This window comes from Leopardus geoffroyi, chromosome C1, assembly GCF_018350155.1.
Source record: "Leopardus geoffroyi isolate Oge1 chromosome C1, O.geoffroyi_Oge1_pat1.0, whole genome shotgun sequence".
NCBI lineage: Eukaryota > Metazoa > Chordata > Mammalia > Carnivora > Felidae > Leopardus > Leopardus geoffroyi.
Genome location: NC_059328.1, coordinates 40,483,932 through 40,504,448, shown reverse-complemented (window position 1 = coordinate 40,504,448; position 20,517 = coordinate 40,483,932). Strand labels below are relative to the sequence as shown.

Sequence of the window (20,517 nt, the reverse complement as noted above, 5' to 3'; positions counted from 1 at the left end):
GTTTTTTCATAAGTTACCCCTTCTGTATTTTTGCTTGAGAAAAATTTTGCATTTCTAATGCACTATCCATGTGTATGATGGTTTTAAATTTTTGTGGAACTATTAAGATACTGAAATTGTGTTGCCGTGCCAAAATTCCAAAGGATTCTTCAATGGATGTGATTTCCAATAAACAAGCAATTAACTTTCTCCTGCTGAATTCCTGCTCAGAGTCATTATTTTGTCCTTTGCTTTTCATGAGTGTTTAATACTCTAGATTCTGTTTCAAAGCTAGTTTCCACAGGCTCTGGCTTATATCTTTCAGCCAGGTTGTTGGTGTGTATGTGTGTTTGTGTTTGTGAAACAACATTGAACTTTTAACTTTGACCAGGTAATGGACACTGGGCAAGTTGAGCATGTTGTGGCAAATATAGATCCATTCATTTTTGTTTTGTTAGTGTATATCAGCATTGATTATGGTGTGGACATATTTATTTCCTGGACTTTGTAGATCTTTATCTAAATAACAGCAGCAAATAATGAAGTATTCAGAGTTTAGCCATCATCATTCAGTGTTTCCTTGAATACAAACTGAAGTAAAAATGGAGGAAAAGCTCATTTTATTTATTTTTTAAATCCCCTATTAAGAGAGAGTAATTAACTCAAGATCCACAATTAGCCTCACAGCAGTCCATATAAACCACCGCCAACCATCCCAGGTCTTTCAGAGGTGGCATAATTCTGAGATTATTTTGCACTTGAAACAGAGAGGCTTATAATAACTAGCTTAAAACACACTTAAGAATGAGGTTTTTCCTTTTTCTTTTTTCGTTTTTTGTTAATGTCTGCCCTCTCTAGTTATAATTTTCTGCTTTATAAATGGGGGAAAAAAACAAATATTAGGAGAGAAGAATACCTCCTTCCTACCTGGTTATAAAGCTTTGTCTTTCCTTTGGTAAATCTGGAAGTAGCTGCTTTGCTTTAGCTGGAAATTTCATTATCGAATTCGTTATATGACAAAACAATTAACAAAATGAATCACATATTCAAGCTTGGGAGAGGACTATGAAGAAAATTTAGAGAGGCCTACTGTTAAAGTATAATTGCTGGCTCTTCCTTGTTTACCTTTTTTGGTTTTGTTTTGTTTTAAAGGGAAATGTTCAGTTGCAGAGCATTCCTGAATAATTCAGATATAGCACAAAGCTCGACCCTGGGAACCTTTTCTTCAGCTTTCTGAATGTTCTTTATGCAACCTGCTTTTACAGGTTTAGATTACATTCTGTGACACTGTTTTTGTGGTTGAATTAGAAACTTTTTTTTTTTTTTTAGTTAAACCTGTGATAAGTAATTGTCACAGTTAGTGCCCTGGTACAATGCTAATTTGAAGTGACATGTCCATACTGGCCCTCCGTAACATGAAGAAGCCTAACAGGTGTGAGGGGTGTGGCTTCCCATGGGCTCTGTTGAACTTCTAACCAGAGAAAAATAGCAGAAGAAGTGAAATGAACCTTGAATAAAGCTGTCAGCAGTAATTATCTCAGCAACACTTTGTGGGGAGATAAAATAAGCACTTGTGCTTTTATAACCTGAACACACTGCACCCAAGATAGATTTTTTTTTTACCCATTTAACATAAACTGTTAAATACCTTTCAAGAGATCTTTTCATAAGCCTAATTATTCAATAACAACAATTATCACAAAATATAAATTGTTGGAAGACATGCATTTGTTTTTATTTTAACGTGGTTTCTTTTTGGTATTTAAGTAGTTTTGGTAACAAAAGTTTTTTTCATGCTTTTTGTTTCAGTAAAGCCATTATAGTGTGAAATCTCAAATATTGTATAGAGAATTACATTATCTTCTGGGAAAAGATACTTTGACAGTTAGAAAAATGTTTGAAAGTTTGGATTTCAGTTACTTTAAAAAATGTTCAGAGTATTAGACTGGCCCGTATGAAGCAAGACAACATGTGAAGGACCTGAGTGAACTGCAGGTCACCATAGCCACAGTGCTATATGCATGTCCTTGGAGAGGTGCAAAAGTCCTGTATTTCTTGAGTGAGAGATGTGATAAGCATTTTTCCAATCTGTTCTCCAAGCACCAACCATTTTCTTTAACAGTATTTTTTTTTAAGTATACTTTAACTTACTTACAAAATAATTTAAATGACCTAATGATTATGTTTGCCTAACCTGGGAAGTATAGAAGATTTCAAGTGTAATTTTTCTCTACAAATGTCCAGGCTATAGAAACTAGCCATGCAAAAAACAGATGAAATATTACAATATATACTGCTCTCTTTATTTCTTTCATTGCCTTTCTACACCTTGAAATATATTAAATATAGTTATGATTTCAGGTAATCTAATGACATCTAGAGACTTTGGAAATTTTTTCATAATTTAACTTTACCATGTTCCCACACCCAATAAATTAGAAGTTTAACAAGCTAGCCAGGTTAGTTCACATTTACAGTGGAGGTAATGTCATTTTTAAAAAAGCTAAGAATGAACACCTTAGTCCTGACTCTGCTGTTATTTATTAAGTTTGTGAACTTGAGTGAAAAATAAGAACCTTTTTTTTTTCTGAATAGGACTTGGTAAACTATGCCAGGTACATTCACTAAGGCAGTAACAAAGATTAGATACAGCAGGATAAAATACAGCTAACATGGTGCATACTTTATTCACAAACCAGTGGTTATTAACTTCATCAAAATGGAAACTGTTCACCATTGGCTGTATCCCTAGCACTCAGCTGATTTCCTCATGGATGCTCACTATTAGTTAAGTGAATGAATAATGTCATATTGTGCACTCTACTTAAGACAAATTTAGTATTATCTGTTTGCTACTCCCCAGAGGTATATAGCAAAATCCCTACCATATGTATATATGGACACACACACACACACACACACACACACACACACACACACCCCACTCTTTAATCCTCACAACAACCTTATAAGTTAGAAACTTTACAGAGGAGGGAATTGAGGAACTGAGAAGATGGGGGAGTTTTCTAAAGTTATACAGCTATTAGCCAGCAGACATAGGATTTCAAACACTGGCAGTGTGACTTTGGAGTCTAAGTTCATACTCTGCTTTTATACTTCTCCAAGGAAGCATAATAACAATGACTACCAAAGAAATTATCTTACAGTGATACAGGTTTCCTCAGAAACTTCCCTGTCACAGGTGTAAATGATTTAGGAGACTTGGGAATACATTTTGCCGGGGGGGGGGGGGGGGGGGGCGGAATTCCTTTTTTATTCATTGAGACACTTCCTCTCCCTTTTGCCTCCTAGAACAGCAGGCTCACCAATCCATTGCATCCATTGAAGTGGTGTTGATAACTTTCTTAGGGCTACCTCTTCCCCAATACAGAAATGTCATACAGGGCTAAGGCCTGGACAAACTTCCATAAATGTAGGATAACAGAGTTTTGATTCCTAGATATTTGGCCCTTCCTTCAGTCAGGTCCAATTCCTGGTCCAAGCTTTCACCTCTTTAACCCAGACCCTGACCTACCCATGTGAGACCTCTGTTGCTAAAATCCCCACTGCCTCCTCCTACTCAGCTCTCACCTGGGATTGTACTCCTCCCCTCAGGAACTAGCTGACTAAAAATGTTTATTTCTGGAAGAGTTGTCAAAGTTTTACTAGGTATGATTGATTACCAAAAGATACCAGGTGTTTTATGGGGCACCTGGCTGGCTCATTCAGTGGAGTGTATGCCTTTTAATCTTGACGTCTTGGGTTCAAGTCCCATGTTGGGCGTAGAGCTTACTTTAAAAAAAATTTTTTTTTAGAGATACCAGGTGTTTTAGAGAACAGAAAATTTTGAAATTAGGAGGTTATAGTAGGGGCTTTCAGGAGGAGATTGAACTGAGAGTTGACAAAGTGCTTTCACTTACTTTTTCTCTTATGATCCAAGCATACCTATGAGACAGGTAGAAGAGAATGGGGATGGAAACCCAGGCAAAAGTCATGGCATGAGCAAAATCTAGGAGTAGGCAAGTGCAAGACATATTTTTGGTTCAGTGAGCAAATATGTATACAGTATAAAAAAAGAATGGGGAAAATAGCGTGAAAAATGGGCCAGAAATGGCCTTGAAAATTTTGTTCAGAGTGAGCTAAAGGAACTTAGAAATCACCTAGTCCATGTTTTTTCGTTTTACAGGTGATAAAACTGAGAGAAGAGAGTTGATCAAAGTCACAATAAAGTCGCAGAGTTGGGATTTTAATCCACATCCTTTTATCTATATACAGTGTTCTTTCAATGTATTAGCCCTTCAATATTTTTATACACGTGGAATCCTATCATAGGCAGCATTGATGGGAGAAAGTCATAAAAGAGCACCATGCAGCCTTAAGACATAAAAGAACAATAGTACTTGATTTGCTTTAGTGGTGGTGATAGAAGAGAAGTAGCTTACAGGCTGGTTAAATGTATTTAAGCTGAGTCTTTACTAGGCTTAGTCTCCCAAAGTCACTGCAGCAGTTAAAAACACTTCTTTCCTCTCCCCCTCCACCATCCTCCCGCAGGCTGTTTTCCTCTCCTTCAGTCTTGGTTCAGTTCATCTTACAGGAATTAAATGGGAAACCTGAAGTGAGTTTCCACTTTTGGACATCACTTATAAAATATCCTCATAAGAATTTCCATCATAAGCAGGTAGTGAATGTCAGACATGGGCTCTTAGATGTACTCAGAGCTAAAATATATATAAACAAACATACTCTTCACTGGGCGATACTTAGAAGAATGACATACTAGCTGTTGAGAATAGATAAGAAACCCCTAAATAAGCTTGATTTGTTTACCTAGGAAGAAAGTATTTTATTTTATTAAATATTGGTCAACATCTTCTGAATACCTTTGGTATGGAAAAGTTTAAGTAATACATTGGGTTGTTCTGTGTATGTTCAGAACACATATCAATTAAGTTAAATGTAGTTGACATAAGGTGTTATTAAACTATCTGATACCAATACTGTCATCTAGTCTTAAATTTTTAAAGACAGAAATAATTGGGCATTGCATCTGAAAACACCTATTAGATAATCCTTTTTTCTGACAAAGAGCCAAAGATCAAATGTGTGTGCTTTTTGTTTTTGTTTTAGTTGCAAAATTAAGTCTACTAGGCTTGGCACTTTTTCACTTATCATCTTTTTAATGTTGTCAATAAAGATATTATTCCCATTACTCAGATTAGAAAAGTGGGTTTTTATGAGATCAAGCAACTTTCCTGGGAAATGGTATAAAATATCAAAGCCAGGATCCAAGGCCAGGTTATTTGTATCTGAGTACCTGATATAATGGGAACTTCATAAATGTTTATCAAATAATTAAGTTATAGACTCTGGGTAACTATATGGTTCATATAACTTACTCAATAACTAGTTCTAAATTTTGAAATAATTATGGGGAAGAAGGGCAAGTTCAAGAGAATTCTGCATGTTTCAGATTATTCGCCCCCCCCCCCCCCCACCATCCCGTGGGTTAGAAGCAATGTTTTTTTAAAAGGTTCTTTTCTCTCTTCTGCCCTCCACCAGAGGGTGCTCATAAGCAATTAAATGACCAAGCGTAGAAATAGAAACTAAGAAACTAATGCCATTTTCATTCACAGCATGGATTATTGCCCCTGTGCAAAATAGGTGACTTTCTTAAAACAGAAGTCTTGATTCAACTGAAATAGCTTCTTTTGCTTAAAGTTGCCTTGCAAATAGTAACTTGTCTGTCTGTGTGAGCTAGTATCTTTATAGAGGTAAACCTGACCATTCTTAACTAAATAGGTATGAGAGAAATTATGTACTAGGCTACATTAGGCTGGTCTAATAGGCTACATTCTTATACAACCTAATGCTCTTCAGAAGTACTCTAGTATTCTGAAGTACTTCAGAAGCTCTTCTAATGTACTCACTAGAATCAAATAATAAAATGCAAGAATGTTGTTATTTAGTTTATAAAAGTCCATCTTTTTGGAAATTTTGCTAATTCTATTACAATGGTCAAATCTTTATCTCCTTATGGTGCAGTCTGGTTTTAGGAGATGGGATGCAATAGAAGACTTAAAAACTAAAGCTTTTGTGTCAAGCAACCTCTCTTTGATAGAACTCTGGATAATGTGGAGCCAGTTCAGGGAAGCATGAAGGTGGGCAATTATAATGTGAAAAAGTAGCATCAGTTGATTCTGTTTTCAAGAATCCCAACATGCTTTTTAAATATTTTCAAAAATTTTAATAAATTTATTCTTTATTAAAAAGACAGTTTAAGTGTGTCATGTGGAATTTATAACTTGTCAAATCTACAGTTCACATCTTGGGAATATTTACATGTAATTTATGACACTAACTCTGGGTTAAATGGAACCAAAATAAAAAAATATTGTAATGCAATTTTAATTGAAAATTGTCCTCTGCAGATGTTCACTGAGGACCCAAGAAGATGGCCAGCTTATACAGCTTATAGTTTAGAGTGTGGTTATCGAAGAATGCCACAAATTAGTAGCTTCACTAAGGCATTTCTGCATACTAATGCATTAGGAAATGCATAAATGCATTAGGAAATGCTATTTATTTTGACAGTCATTTCCTCAAAGATCAGTCTCAAGTCATTATTGATTTGAAATCCCTTCTTTCTCTTTTTTGTTTTTTTTTTTAATTTTTAATTGAAATGTAGTTGACATTTAATATTATATTAGTTTCAGGTGTAAAACATAGTGATTTGACAATTACATACATTACAAAATGCCCACCATGATAAGTATAGTTACTGTCTGTCACCATACAAAGTTATTACAGTATTGACCATATTCCCTATGTGGTACTTTTCATCCCTATGATTTACTTATTTCAAAACTGTAGATTTGTACTGTTTAATCCCCTTCACCTATTTTAGCCATCTCCCTATTCCCTTCCCCGCTGGCAACCACTAGTTTGTTCTCTGTGAGTCTGTTATTCTTTGTTGTTGGTTTTTTTGTTTTTTAGATTTCCACATATAAGTGAAATCATATGGTATTTGATGGTATTTATCTTTCTCTGATTTATTTCACTTAGTATAATACCCTCTAGGTCCATTCATGTTGTCATGAATGGCAAGGTTTCATTCTATTTTATGACTAATATTCCATTGTATGTATATTTACTGCACCTCCTTTATCCATTCATCTATCTATGGACACTTGGGTTGTTTCTATATCTTGGCTATTGTAAATATTGCTGCAGTAAACATTGGGTACATCTATCTTTTCAAATTAGTGTTTTCATTTTTTTTCAAGTAAATACCCAGAAGTGGAATTACTGAATCATATGGTATTTCTGTTTTTAGGGTTGCTTTTGTTTTTGAGGAAACTGCATTGTTTTCCACAGTAACTATACCAATTTACATTCCCACCAACAGTGCCCTTTTCTCCACTTCCTTGTCAATACTTGTTATTTTTTTTTTTTTTTTTGTCTTTTTGATACTAACCTTTCTGACTGGTGTGAGATGACATCTCATTATGGTTTTGATTTGCATTTCTCTGATGATTAATCATGTTAAACATCTTTTCAGTGTCTGGTAGATTAAAATAAATAAACAGAAAAACAAGTCAGGAACAGTTTATTTATATGTATTTCCTAAACTTTTGTCTTTTTTTAGAAATTTGGGATAATTAAACCAAAACATAGTATTTGGCAACTGGCTATAACATCTTTGAAGAACAGGTTAAGAGTCAAGAGAACATGCTTGTGCTATCATTAAGCAGCTGTTTGACTTGGTAAAACATTACCTCTCTACATCTCAGTTTCTCCCCTTAAATAGTACTATTTGACTAGATCCTCTTGTGAGAAGGAACTACTTTTCATTTGGAGTCTACTGGGGATGATGGGGCTACTGATAGAAGATGCTTAAGAGTGGCTGCTGATAAACTCTCAGGAGAGTCACATTACTAGCTTTGAATGGAGCAAGGGATGCTTGATGGGGATAGTATGGCAGCAGCACTGAACTCAGCTGAGACTTAAAGATCTGTGGTCTCCTTGTTGGGATATCAGCAGTTGATGAATTCAAAGACCCTTCCAACTTGAATATCTTCTGAGTCTAAAATGAAGCCATATCTATAACAGCCATCCTTGTTTCTTCCAACTCTACTTGCTTGCAAGATAACATTCGTGTTTTTGTACATAACAGAAAGCCTCAGAATTTGTTACTGTTGGTGTTTATTTCATGGAACCTTACCAACCTTGCCAAATCAATTGAGGACTATAATATAGCAAGGCCAGGAAAAGAACACAGTTTTTGAGCTCTTTACACAGGAGTTTTGTAGATAATTGATCTTGACTTGCACATCTCTTATAAGATTCCATTGGTTCCAGATTGTTATTAGTCACTTCCTTTTTAACAGTGTGCTTTTTTTTTTTTTTTATGAGGTGACTAAACTGCTATTTAACCCTGCTACAAGAATGTGGCAGTGGGCTAGTCCAGACAAGTGGATGTGCACTTGGTAACTAACATTCTTAATAAGCTTGCTTCAACCTGCCACAAATTAAAGCTCTGTGACTTTTCTAGCACATAAGTGATTTAAAAAAAAAAAAAAGCTCAGATTGTGAATAAATAAGCTTTTTTGATTTGCACTCTGGTTGGCAGTAAATGAAACTTCAGCCTCATGATTCATTTTGGCTTATAACTGTCTTAATCTGTCTAGCTGAATAGTAAGCATCTGAAAGTTTTAAAGGGGTGATCCAGCAGTCATCTTCAGGGATTCTTATTCATAAAAAGCTTTGGATTGGTCAGGTAGGTGATGTAGTTGAAAACTCCATGGCTTTTGGAATAAAATCTGGTTTGCCACTTAGTAGTTCAGTGATCTTAGACAAGTTATTCTACCCCTCTGAGGCCATTTTGTGATCTGTGCAATCATGTTTATCTTTAATTTGCAGGATTGTCATATATGGTAGACATATATTATGTTAAGCATTTAAAATATCGTACCTGACAAATTGATGATATCCAGGAGCAGCTGTTTGCTTAAGTCAAAGAAAGTAATTATTGTTTATCAGTCCATCAGACAACGTATGGTAGGGCCTTAATTGTTTTATTTTACTTTATTTTATTTTATTTTATTTTATTTTATTTTATTTTATTTTATTTTATTTGAGGGAGGGAGCAAGCATGCGCATGCGCATGCTTTTGCAGGAGGGACAGATGGAGAGGGAGAGAGAAACTTAAGCAGGCCCCATACCCAGCAAGGAGCCCAGAGAGGATCCCAGCTCGGGGTTGGATCTCACAACTGTGAGATCATGACCTGAGCTGAAATCAAGAATCAGTTGCTTAACTGACTGAGCCACTCAAGCATACCTCCCTACCCACCATTTTTGTTTTTGTTTTTGTTTTTGGTTTTGTTTTTGTTTTTTGAGAGAGAGAGAGAGAAAGGAAGCAGGGGAGAGGGGCAGAGGGAGAGAGAGAGAGGATTGAATTATTTCTAAATGCTTCTGAGATAAAACTTCCTGAGTTTGAGTTTTGGCTCACTACTTAGTAGCTCTGTGACCTTGGGCAAGCTCCTTAATCTATGTAAAGTTCAGTATCCTTCTCTTTAAAATGGGGATTACAGGGGCGCCTGGGTGGCACAGTCGGTTAAGCGTCTGACTTCAGCCAGGTCACGATCTCGCGGTCCGTGAGTTCGAGCCCCGCGTCGGGCTCTGGGCTGATGGCTCTGAGCCTGGAGCCTGTTTCCAATTCTGTGTCTCCCTCTCTCTCTGCCCCTCCCCCGTTCATGCTCTGTCTCTCTCTGTCCCAAAAATAAATAAACGTTGAAAAAAAAATTTTTTTTAAATAAATAAATGAAATGGGGATTACAATAATACTTACCAAGCAGAGTTATTGTGACAGTTAAGTGGAGTAATGCATATAAAGCACACACATAATACCAATATATATTAAGCTCTCAATAATAGCAATTATTACTAAAATATTTTTAAAACTACTGAGTAATTTCATGGGTATTTGTATACATATTTCAAACCTTATCAAATTATATATTTTAAAACCTGTATGGTTTATTGTAGGTCACTTATACCTCAATAAAGCAATACTCAATGATGTGTGTGTATATCTTCTTTGTACTACAATGATTGTATTCTATGCTGCTGCCTTGTCAGGATGGTGGCTCAGTCAGTTAAGCATCCAACTCTTGATTTCGGCTCAGGTCATGATCTCATGGGTTTGTGAGATCAAGCCCCAAGTTGGGCTCTATGCTGACAGTGTGGAACCTGCTTGGGATTCTTCTCTCTCCCTTTCTCTGCCCCTCACCTGCTTGTATGCACATGCTCACTCGCTCGCTCTCTCAAAATAAATAAATATTTAATAATAAAACCTAAGTATTGTAAAACTATAGCTTTACTATTTGTATCTTTTAAAAATTAGTTTGTAAAATACAATCCTCTTGTGTTTAAAATTTTTTTCTTTTATTAATATTTTTTAAATACAAGAGCATTGTATTTTACAAACTAATTTTTAAAAGATACAAATAGTAAAGCTATAGTTTTATAATACTTAGGTTTTATTATTAAGTGTGTCACATTCAGGACAAGGATCCTTCAGGTGATTGAACTGAATGTTCTTAGTGATGTATTAAGATGACAGTTCATAAGAGCTGGAAAGGGTCTGAGAGGTCTTTCATGTGGGTTGCTCTCATATTTTACAAAAGAGAATATTAAGGCTCCTGATGACTAGCCCTAAGTCCCATAACTTGGTCTCCAATTCAGAACTCTTAAAATGTCTTAGTCTCAGTGATTTAACAGTGAGGAAAAAAGATAAGCTGCAATGTGGGGGAGAGGGCTAAAAGTTAGCTACAGAATAAAAAATACTTTGAAGAACTAATTCATATTTTTAAAGAAAGTGTTATTTAAGAAGGGCCCTATAAACATTCTGACAACTAAGCTTAAAATAATAGTACTGTGTCAATGGCTTGTTAGAGGTGGCCTGTGATCAATTATGATGGTTTATAGGAGTTGTCATTTGCACATTGCCCTAATATTTCATTTTAATTTGTTTATGAGGAAACACTATATGCTTTCTTAATTATGTAAGGGGAAACATTGAAAAGATTCTAAAACTTCACAAAAGAAAGCACTTTGAGAGTTTCTCAGTTGTTTCAAATAATTGCCATTATTTATGAAAATTAGTTTTATCTGTATACTTTGCATAATTTACAACCTTTTAGTCTCAGGATCCTTCTGTACTCTTTAAAAATCATCAAAGACCCCAAAGAGCTTTTGTCTACAAGGATTATATCTAATAACATTTGCCATATTCAAAATTAATATTGAGAAAAATTAAGTTTTTTTTATTTTTTGCTTATTTATAAGTTTATTTTGAGAGAGAGAGAGAGAGAGGTGGGGAGGGGCAGAGAGAAGGGGAGAGAGAATCCCAAGGAGGCTCCCTCTGTGCTGTCAGCACAGAGCCCGAGGTGGGGCCTGAACTCAAGAATCACGAGATCATGACCTGAGCTGAAACCAAGAGTCGGACACTTAACCGACTGAGCCACCCAAGTGTCCCAAGAAAAAATTAAATGTTTACTTAAGATAATAATAAGTCCATTACACGTTGATATCAATAACACCTTTTAATTAAAAGTAATTGTATTTTACAAAAAATAAAATTAGTGAGTGATGTGTTACACTTTTACAAATCTCCTTAATGTCTGGCTTAATAGAAGACAAGTAGTTTCTCGTATCTTTTGCATTCACCTGTTGTGAATATATCATTTTGGTGGAAGTATAGGAAGAAAATCCAAGCCTACATCCTGGCTCCTCCTGGAGAAAGAAGGAGTATTTTAATAGTCTTTTCAGATAATTGTGAATATTCTTCTCTGATACTAGATCGGAACTCAATAAGTGATAGCTAAATGTTAGTTTTAAAAGATTATTTTTAATGTTTATTTCTGACAGAGAAGGCGAGAGCATGAGCAGGAGAGGGGGCAGAGAGAAAGGGAGACAGATGATCAGAAGCAGGCTCTGCACTGACAGCAGAGAGCTTGATGTGGGGTTCAAACTCACAAACTGAGAGATCATGACCTGAGCTGAAGTCAGACACTTAACCGACTGAGACACCCAGGTGCCCCTCTAAATGTTAGTTTTGATATGGAATCTACAGCTATTTAAATATACATTTTGTAACTTTGTTACAGTAAGATCCATTGATCTGTCTTGCACTTTAAATAGATCCTTTTCCAGTGCATAATTTTATAATATCATGCATTCATTGTTCATCCAGAGAGTATCGGTCCTCTGAGTTATGCAGATTTTCTAATGTTGACATATTCTATTATTTGATATAAAAAAAAAATGATCACCTGCTAATATCACTACCAATCTCATTGGAAAAGTCTTTAAGGGAGCACATGGCTGGCCCGGTCGGTGGATCATGCGACTCTTAATCTCAAAGTTGTGAGTTTGAGCCCCACTGTGGGTGTCGAGATTACTTAAAAATAAAATCTTATTTTAAAAAAAGAAAGAAAGAAAAGAAAGTTTTTAAGCTTTAGGAAGCTGTTGAGCTCATGGTGGCTAATACGTTTTTCAAAATTTTAATTTTTATTTGAAAACTCAAATTTTTTCATGGGTAACTGATAACTCTCAGACCTGTTCCTTGAAGTAACAGGCTTGCTTCATTCGTTTTTGAAGAAAATTCTGTCAGACACCTAAATCCAAATAGCCATTGTTTGTGTGCCAGTCATTTAATAACAGTGTTCCATTGAAAAAATTGTTGGTTTGGCACACAAGGCAAACAATTACACAAGTGCTTTTTCCTCAGCAAAACCACCGTACTTTGCCATATGCAGCAGGAGTGCTTTTTGCAGACTTCCCATTTGTTCACACAGAGAGTTTTAAAAGAGGTGTATGTACTCAAGAGTCATGTTTAATTAAAAGTAGTATTTTTTACTGATTCAGCAGGGACATTCTTTACTGACATTTTTATAGTGAGTACATGGCACTGGAGACTTTCACACAGTTTGGTGTCACTCCCTTGATTTGTGCTAAGGTACCAGCAGTTTTGCCCACCACTGTTTTTTCATTGTCAGTGTAAAAACACATTGAAAAAGTCAAATACCATCTAAGTGTTATTATGAAAATTATTTTGATGTTGTGGAACCCCTAAAAGGATCTCAAGAACCCTGTCTATAAACTGCATTTTGAGAATCATTGGCATAGTTAATATGTTCCTAAGAATATACTAAATCTTAAGAGTATTCACTAACTGATGGAATACCTACTATGTGGCAAATCTATTTTCCTTTAAGCCATCTTACAGAAAGCCTGTTAGGAAAGGTAATATTATCCATTGTTGTAGAAGAAACTGAGGTTTGAGATATGAAATATTGATTGGAGTAAATAATAGAATAATAATTACCAGAAGTGAATTTGAACTCAGACTTTAGAAGTCTTGCTTTCAAGAAAATCAGGAAATAAGCCACAAACTGGTAGAAAGTATCTACAAAAGTTACGTCTGATAAAGGGTTTTTATCTAAAATACAAGAAACTCTTAAAACTCAACAAGAAAATGAACAACCCAATTAAAAAGTGAGCCAAAGACCTTAATAGACATCTTACCAAAGAAGATACACAGATGGCAAATAAGCATATGAAAAGATGCTCCATATCATATGTCATCAGAGAAATGCAAATTAAAAAACAGCTATTAAATGACCAAAATCCAGACCACTGACAACAGCAAATGCTGGTGAGGATGTGAAGCAATAGGAACTCTCATTCGCTGTTGGTAGGGATGCAAAATGTTACAGCCACTTTGGAATATGGTTTAGCAGTTTCTTAGAAAACTAAACATACTCTTACCATATGATCCAGCAACTGAGTTTCTTGGCATTTACCTAGAGGGGTTGAAAACTTAGCTTCACACAAAAACCTACTCACAGATGTTGATAGCAGCTTTATTCATAATTGCCATAATCTGGAAGCAGCCAAGACATCTTTTAGTAGGTGAATGGCTAAACAAACTGGTTCACCCAGACAATAGAATATCATTCAATACTAAAAGGAAATGAGATTTTAAACCATGAAAAGACATGGATGAACTTTAAAATGCATATTACTAATTGAAAGAGACCAATTTGGAATGACATTCTGGAAAAGGCAACACTATGGTGACAGGAAAAAGATTGGTGGTTGCCAGGTGTGGTGAGGGGAAATAGAGATGAATAGTCGGAGCACAGAGGATTTTTAAGGTAGTGAAAATACTGTGTATGATATTATAATGATGCATAAATACCATTATACCTTTTTCCAAACATATAAAATGTACAACACAAAGAGTGAACCCTAATGCAAACTCTGGACTTAGAGTAATTACGATGTGTCAGTATAGGTTTATCATTGGTAAAAAAAAACCCATTCTGGTAGATGATGATGGGAGAGACTATGCCTATTGGGGGCATATGGTAGGGGGTATTGGAGAAACCTCTGTAGTTTCTTCTCAATTTTGTTGTAAACCTACAATTACTCTTTAAAAAAAAATAAAGTCTTTATATGTAAATAAATATACATATAACTCTCATGCCATTCAACAAATAACCCATTTTATGTATATAATAGTTTGATTTAATTAAATCCATGACCCATTTAATGTATATAATAGCCAGTGAGATTTTTAGGCATGAAATTCTTTTACCCCAACCTATCCCTAAGCATTCAGAAGATTATACCCTCAGATGTGTTGTATTTATTTAAAGGTATAGAATTAAATAATAAAGGGATTTTGACTTGATTTCTTTCTGAATTTGTGAGCCTATTTTGAATCTCTGAATCTGTGATGATGGAAAGTCAGAGAATTACAGTCTAACATGGCCAGGAAAAAAAAAAAAAACCTGAATAAAGCCTTGAAATAGATTTTGCAAATGAGTCACCGTCCTTCATTATATTAGGGTAAAGCAGTCTTGTGATTGAGAGATTACCATTTTTTATAGGTTAATTAACTAATATGATGTATGCAAATCTAAATTTTTTAAGGCAACCCTCTGCAACTATAAAATCAAGCAAACCTGCAGCCCTAATCCTTTTTTCCAATTTTTTGCAAAATAAATGCCCCAACGATAATAGTATCGATCCTTTATAATTATATAACCATTTGGTTTCACATACATTATCTCATTGGATCTTCATATCAACTCTGTGAGGGAGAACAGATTGTATTACCCTATTTTTGTATTTAAGGACAGGTTTATTAATCCATTCTCTTTCTAAGAAAACTGAAATACAGAAATTCTAAATGATTTTCCCATAGTCATTGGGCAGTTGAATGATTTAGCCAGTCAAGAATCTCAGCCTTCTGACTACACATCTTTTATATAAATTTAGGTTATGAGCCCCAGCAAACATTTACTTTAGCCCTAAATTTTTGAAATCACTCTCTGAGTAACCATTGTCCCTTCCAAGGGGTTGCTAGCCCTACAGAAACTGCCTGGAGGAGATATAGCCCCATCTTTACTCACTTTTATTCCTTTTTTTTTGTGCCTATTCTTATATGCATCTTTTGTCTCTCCACCTGGTATATATGTTCCCTTAGGACAGACTTACACTGGGCACATAGTAACTCAGAAATTCCTGACCCTGTCATTTCCTCAGTGGATTGTGATTGGTGTCTGAAATAGAGTGATGCAGAGGCCCACTTGGTCAGCTGTAGGCTAAGGAGAAAGTGCTGGCCACTCCTCTTCAGGAATTACTAGTAGCTATGGGAAAGGTTAATGTTAATAACTATAGACACCAGCCCATTGAGGAGCCAGCCCATTTGTAGTACTATGTACTTTTAACGAGTACTTTCCTCCAACTTCTAAAATATGTCCTCTTATAACTTACACATGATTAGGCTGCTATGCAAAGGTAGTCACAGTAGTATCCAATCACCATTTCTCTCTCCAGGTCCTAAAAATAATGATCATTGGACTGATAATAGGTCTTCTGCCTAGTCCGTATACTTTCAAAATCAGCTTTTACTTACCTTAATTTAACCCTTTCAAAAGTCCATTGATGTAGTTAAGTCAGGGATTACTTACCTCAATAAATGGAAAACTCTGGCTTAGGATAGAGACTTTCACAAGTTCAGGAGGCTGGGAAGTACTTGACTCAAGATTTTTCTGGCTCCTGGTCCAAATTTCTTTCCATTATGCTACACTGCTTCTAATTGTCAGTGACATTTACCATCATTATTGTTTCATTACCAGAGGATTTCAGGATGGGGGAGGAGAACTTTTTTTAAATGAAAACTATTGTGAAAGTTAATGTGACTTAAATTTAGCCTGTGCTTCTTATCCAAATTAGCTTTGCTTTTCTTGGTACTGAAATAAAATAAATTGAGTTAATTATGATAAATGATGAATAGAATGACAGGAAGGATGCAGTTTGCTTTCTGTAATTATTATTAATCAGGTTTTCTAGCATTTGTAAGGTACAGGGCCAGAATATCTAAATGCCAAAACAAACTAACAAAAATCTCTAACCATGGGGCACCTGGCTGCCTCAGTTGGGAGAGCATGGGATTCTTGATTGGAAAGTCGTGAGTTCGAGCCCCACGTTGGCCATAGAGTTACTTTAAAAATAAGTAAAATGAAATGGCTAAAGTGGCAAAGGTTAGGTGTACTTTACTCCAATAAAAAAAAATAATTTAAAAAAACCTCTAACCAGACTAAAGGAAAAATAATAATCAAATACAAATGATTTTTATCAGTATAATATATATGACAGCACATACCTCACATGATTGAAAATACCTGTATAGTTATGTGACATTTGTAGTTTTCATTCCAGTACTTGTCTTCAGATAAGTAGCTTATTTGTAACACATGTTTGAATTGTACTCATGACCAACCCACTATTGTGTCTTTGGTTGGTTTTTATGAATTTACAGATATTTAGGTTTCCTCAGATATCAGTTTAATTCACACCTCCCAAAAAGTTACCAATGGATGTTTTCAGTGTGCTAATGGAGACCCTATCTTATTTCTAATAATAATAAAAGAAACTTTTTATCATCATTATATTAAATACACCAATGTGTCATTTCATGAACATTAGAGAAAACACCCTCTTTTGGCTATTTAATATTGTTTTAATTCTATGTAGACAAAAATGACATGTACTCATATTTGCTCACATTTTCCCAAATTTAATTTAAACCTCAAATTAATTATTTAATATCTGACCCACTAAAAACTTCAATAGAAGTAAATATATGTGGCTTTAATTATGTTGGCTAAACTAGGCAGATTCTTTGGGTAACATCTTGGATCATAATGGTAATAAAAATTAACTGAATGTTTGTGTGCCAGGTACTGTGCTAGGTGCTTTACATATATTATAGATTCATAAGCTATAATAATTTGATATTGTGGATTAATATGATTAAATAATAAATGACATTGTTACTATCTGTGGGAATTTTTCTTTTTAGTGCCTTCAACAAACACTATTCCAAGTACCCTCCAAAAAAGATTTACAGAGCACTGCCCTGGGAATTAGTAAACTGAAGTATTATTCTATTTGGAAAAGTAACAGACATACTAGTAGTGGGTGGTGATGTGGAGGTTATATATGATTAGCTTTATTTTAGACTTATTACAGTTCCCTGGAGCACCAGTCTATTGTCTTATGAAAAATAGCCTTGACTAAAAATAAACTATTGGTACTGCATCAAAATAAAAAGCTTCTGCACAGCAAAGGAAATAATCCACAAAATTAGGAGGCAACATATTGACTGGGAGAAGATATTTGCAAATGACATACCTGATAAAGCATTACTATACAAAATATATAAAGAACTTAATACAACTCACACCCCCAAAACAAATAATCCAATAAAAAAATGGGCAGAAGACATGAACAGACATTTCTCCAAAGAAGACATACAGATGGCCAACAGACACATGAAAAGATGCTCAAAAGATCACTCATCATCAGACAAATACAAATGGAAACCACAATGAGATACCACCTCACACCTGTCAGAATGGCTAAAATCAAAAACACAAGAAACCACAAGTGTTGGCAAGGATGTAGAGAAAAGGGAACTCCCTTGCATTGTTCGTGGACATGCAAACTGGTACAGCCACTGTGGAAAACAGTATAGAGATTCCTCAAAAAGTTAAAAATAGAACTACCCTATGATCCGGCAATCACACTACTGGGTATTTACCCAAAGAATACAAAAGTACTAATTCAAATGGATACATGCACCCCCAATGTTTACAGGAGTATTATTTACAATAGCCAAGTTATGGAAGCAGCCTGTGTCCATCTGTCAATGAATGGATAAAGAAGAGGTGAGATGTATTTTATATATATATATAATGTATATATTATATACACACACACACACACACATATATAGTATATATATTATGCATACAATGTGTATATATATTATATACATTGTATATAGATTATATATATGCACATTGTATGTAGATTATATATATATATATATACACACTCACATATATATGTGTGTATATAGACATATATATAAATATTATTCAGCCCTATAAAAGAATGAAACCTATTAACATTTGCAGCAATGTGAATGGATCTACAGAGTATAATGCTAAGCAAAATAGTCAGAGAAAGACAAATACCATATGATTCACTCATATGTGGAATTTAAACAAAACAAATGAGCAAAGGGAAAAAAGAGAGCAACAAACCAAGAAACATACTCCTAACTATAGAGAACAAACTGATGGTTACCAAAGGGAAGGTATATGGGCAAATGGGTGAAATACATGATGAGGATTAAAGAGTGCACTTACTGTGATGAGCACTGGGTGATGTGTGGAATTGTTGAATCAATATATTTACACCTGAAACTAATGTAACACTGTATATGTTAACTCTGCTGGAATTAAAATAAGAACTTAAGGCTGCCAATACCATTGGCAACTGAGTCAGTGCTGCACCTTTTGTACTGATTGCTCCCTGGGCATTGAGAACAGCCAGGCATCATGTCACCTTGTGGGTGGTGTGGAGGAGAAAACCAAGGTATATGTTGGTAGTCTGGGAACCAGTGTCAGCAGAGGAGAGTTAGAAAGGGCTTTTGGTTATTACAGTATCTTAAGAACTATGTGGATTATGAGAAATCCTCCAAGATTTACCTTTGTGGAATTTGAAGATCCTAGATATGCAGAAGATGCAATGCGAGGCCTGGGCAGGGAGGTGATTTGTGGTTCCCAAGTGAGAGTTGAATTATCAACAAATATGCCTCGGAGCTCTGATTTTGATAGACCAACCACCTGCCCAACATTCCTTTGATCCCAATGATAGATGCTATGAATGTGGCAAAAAGGGACATTATGCTTATGAATGTCATCTTGACAGCTGGTGGAGGAGAAGCAGGTCACAGTCTAGATCACATTTAAGATCCAGAGGTAGATGATACTCTTGTTCACATAGCAGGAGCAGGGAAAGGAGGTCAAGATCACCATCTCCTCAGCGATCAAGATCTGTGTTTCTCTGTAGATCGAGATCAGCTTCACACAGAGGTCTACGTCTGGTTCCATAAAAACATCAAGATCCCCATCAAGGTCAAGATCAAGAATCAGTTCTGTTTCACTATCAAGAAGCAGCCAAAGTCCAGATCTCCATTTCCAAAAGAAGCCACTCCCCATCAGGAAGTACACAAGTGCAAGTCCTGAAAGAGTGGACTGAAGTTCTCAAGTTCACCTTTTAGGGAAGGGTCATTTTGTTTACATTATTATAAGGGATTTGTGATGTCTATAAAGCGTAACCTAGGAAGGGTATTTCAGTTATCTGATCAAAATGGATTTGGGTTATTACTCTATAAATTCACAGCAGTAGGATAATATAAATTTTTGTTGAATGTATTAACATCCTGTGGTCTGAAAATGTGGGTTTTAATCTGGTACATTTTAATAAAATGTTTCTAACTAGAAAAAATAAAAAGAAAATATAATAAAAGAAAAAAAAATAAATAGAGTAAAGGAAAAAAAAAGAAACCAACCCTGCCAACCAACATCTTGATCTCAGACTTTCAACCTCCAGGACTGTGAGAAAATAGATTTATGTTGTTTAAGCCAACAAAAAAGAGGCCTTGACTATTGTAACATCCCATATATGGAAAAATTTCAAATTTTCAAAGCCTTCCTGGTAATATAATGCATGGGCTACTAGAGTGAGCTTTCTAGTCTAACTTCAAAAATAATAGAAAATATCAAAAGTAAAGTCCTTTTGTGAAACATGGCCTCATTTTGTTTACAAATGATGGATTCTTCTTTTTACAGATGTGTCTTGCTGAATCAGGGCTATCTTATCCCTGCCATCGACTTACAGTGGGGAGAAGATCTTCACCTGCGCAGACCCGGGAGCAGTCCGAAGAGGTAAGCCTGTTTGCCAGCTTTTCGGTGAATAGGAGGCCTGTCTTTCACCTACCTGCCCACTTCCTCTTCTTTTTTATCTGCCACACAAATGAATAGATAAAGTTAATGTAGCGTGAATAAAGTCTCAGTAAATTCTTGAAGACAGAAACTTTTCATGCGAGTT

The 20,517-nt window shown here is 35.3% G+C and overlaps 1 protein-coding gene and 1 pseudogene across 3 annotated transcripts in view; both read left to right on the top strand.

Annotated features, from left to right (window-relative positions):
- Positions 1-20,517, top strand: part of FAF1 (Fas associated factor 1) — a 518,332-nt gene that overhangs the window by 329,066 nt on the left and 168,749 nt on the right. For all 3 annotated transcript variants that reach the window (XM_045477316.1, XM_045477318.1, XM_045477317.1), the window contains one exon: positions 20,259-20,354. In XM_045477316.1, the coding sequence (XP_045333272.1) occupies positions 20,259-20,354 (96 nt within the window). The remainder of the gene's footprint in view (positions 1-20,258; positions 20,355-20,517) is intronic.
- LOC123599757 lies at positions 18,055-19,916 on the top strand (annotated as a pseudogene).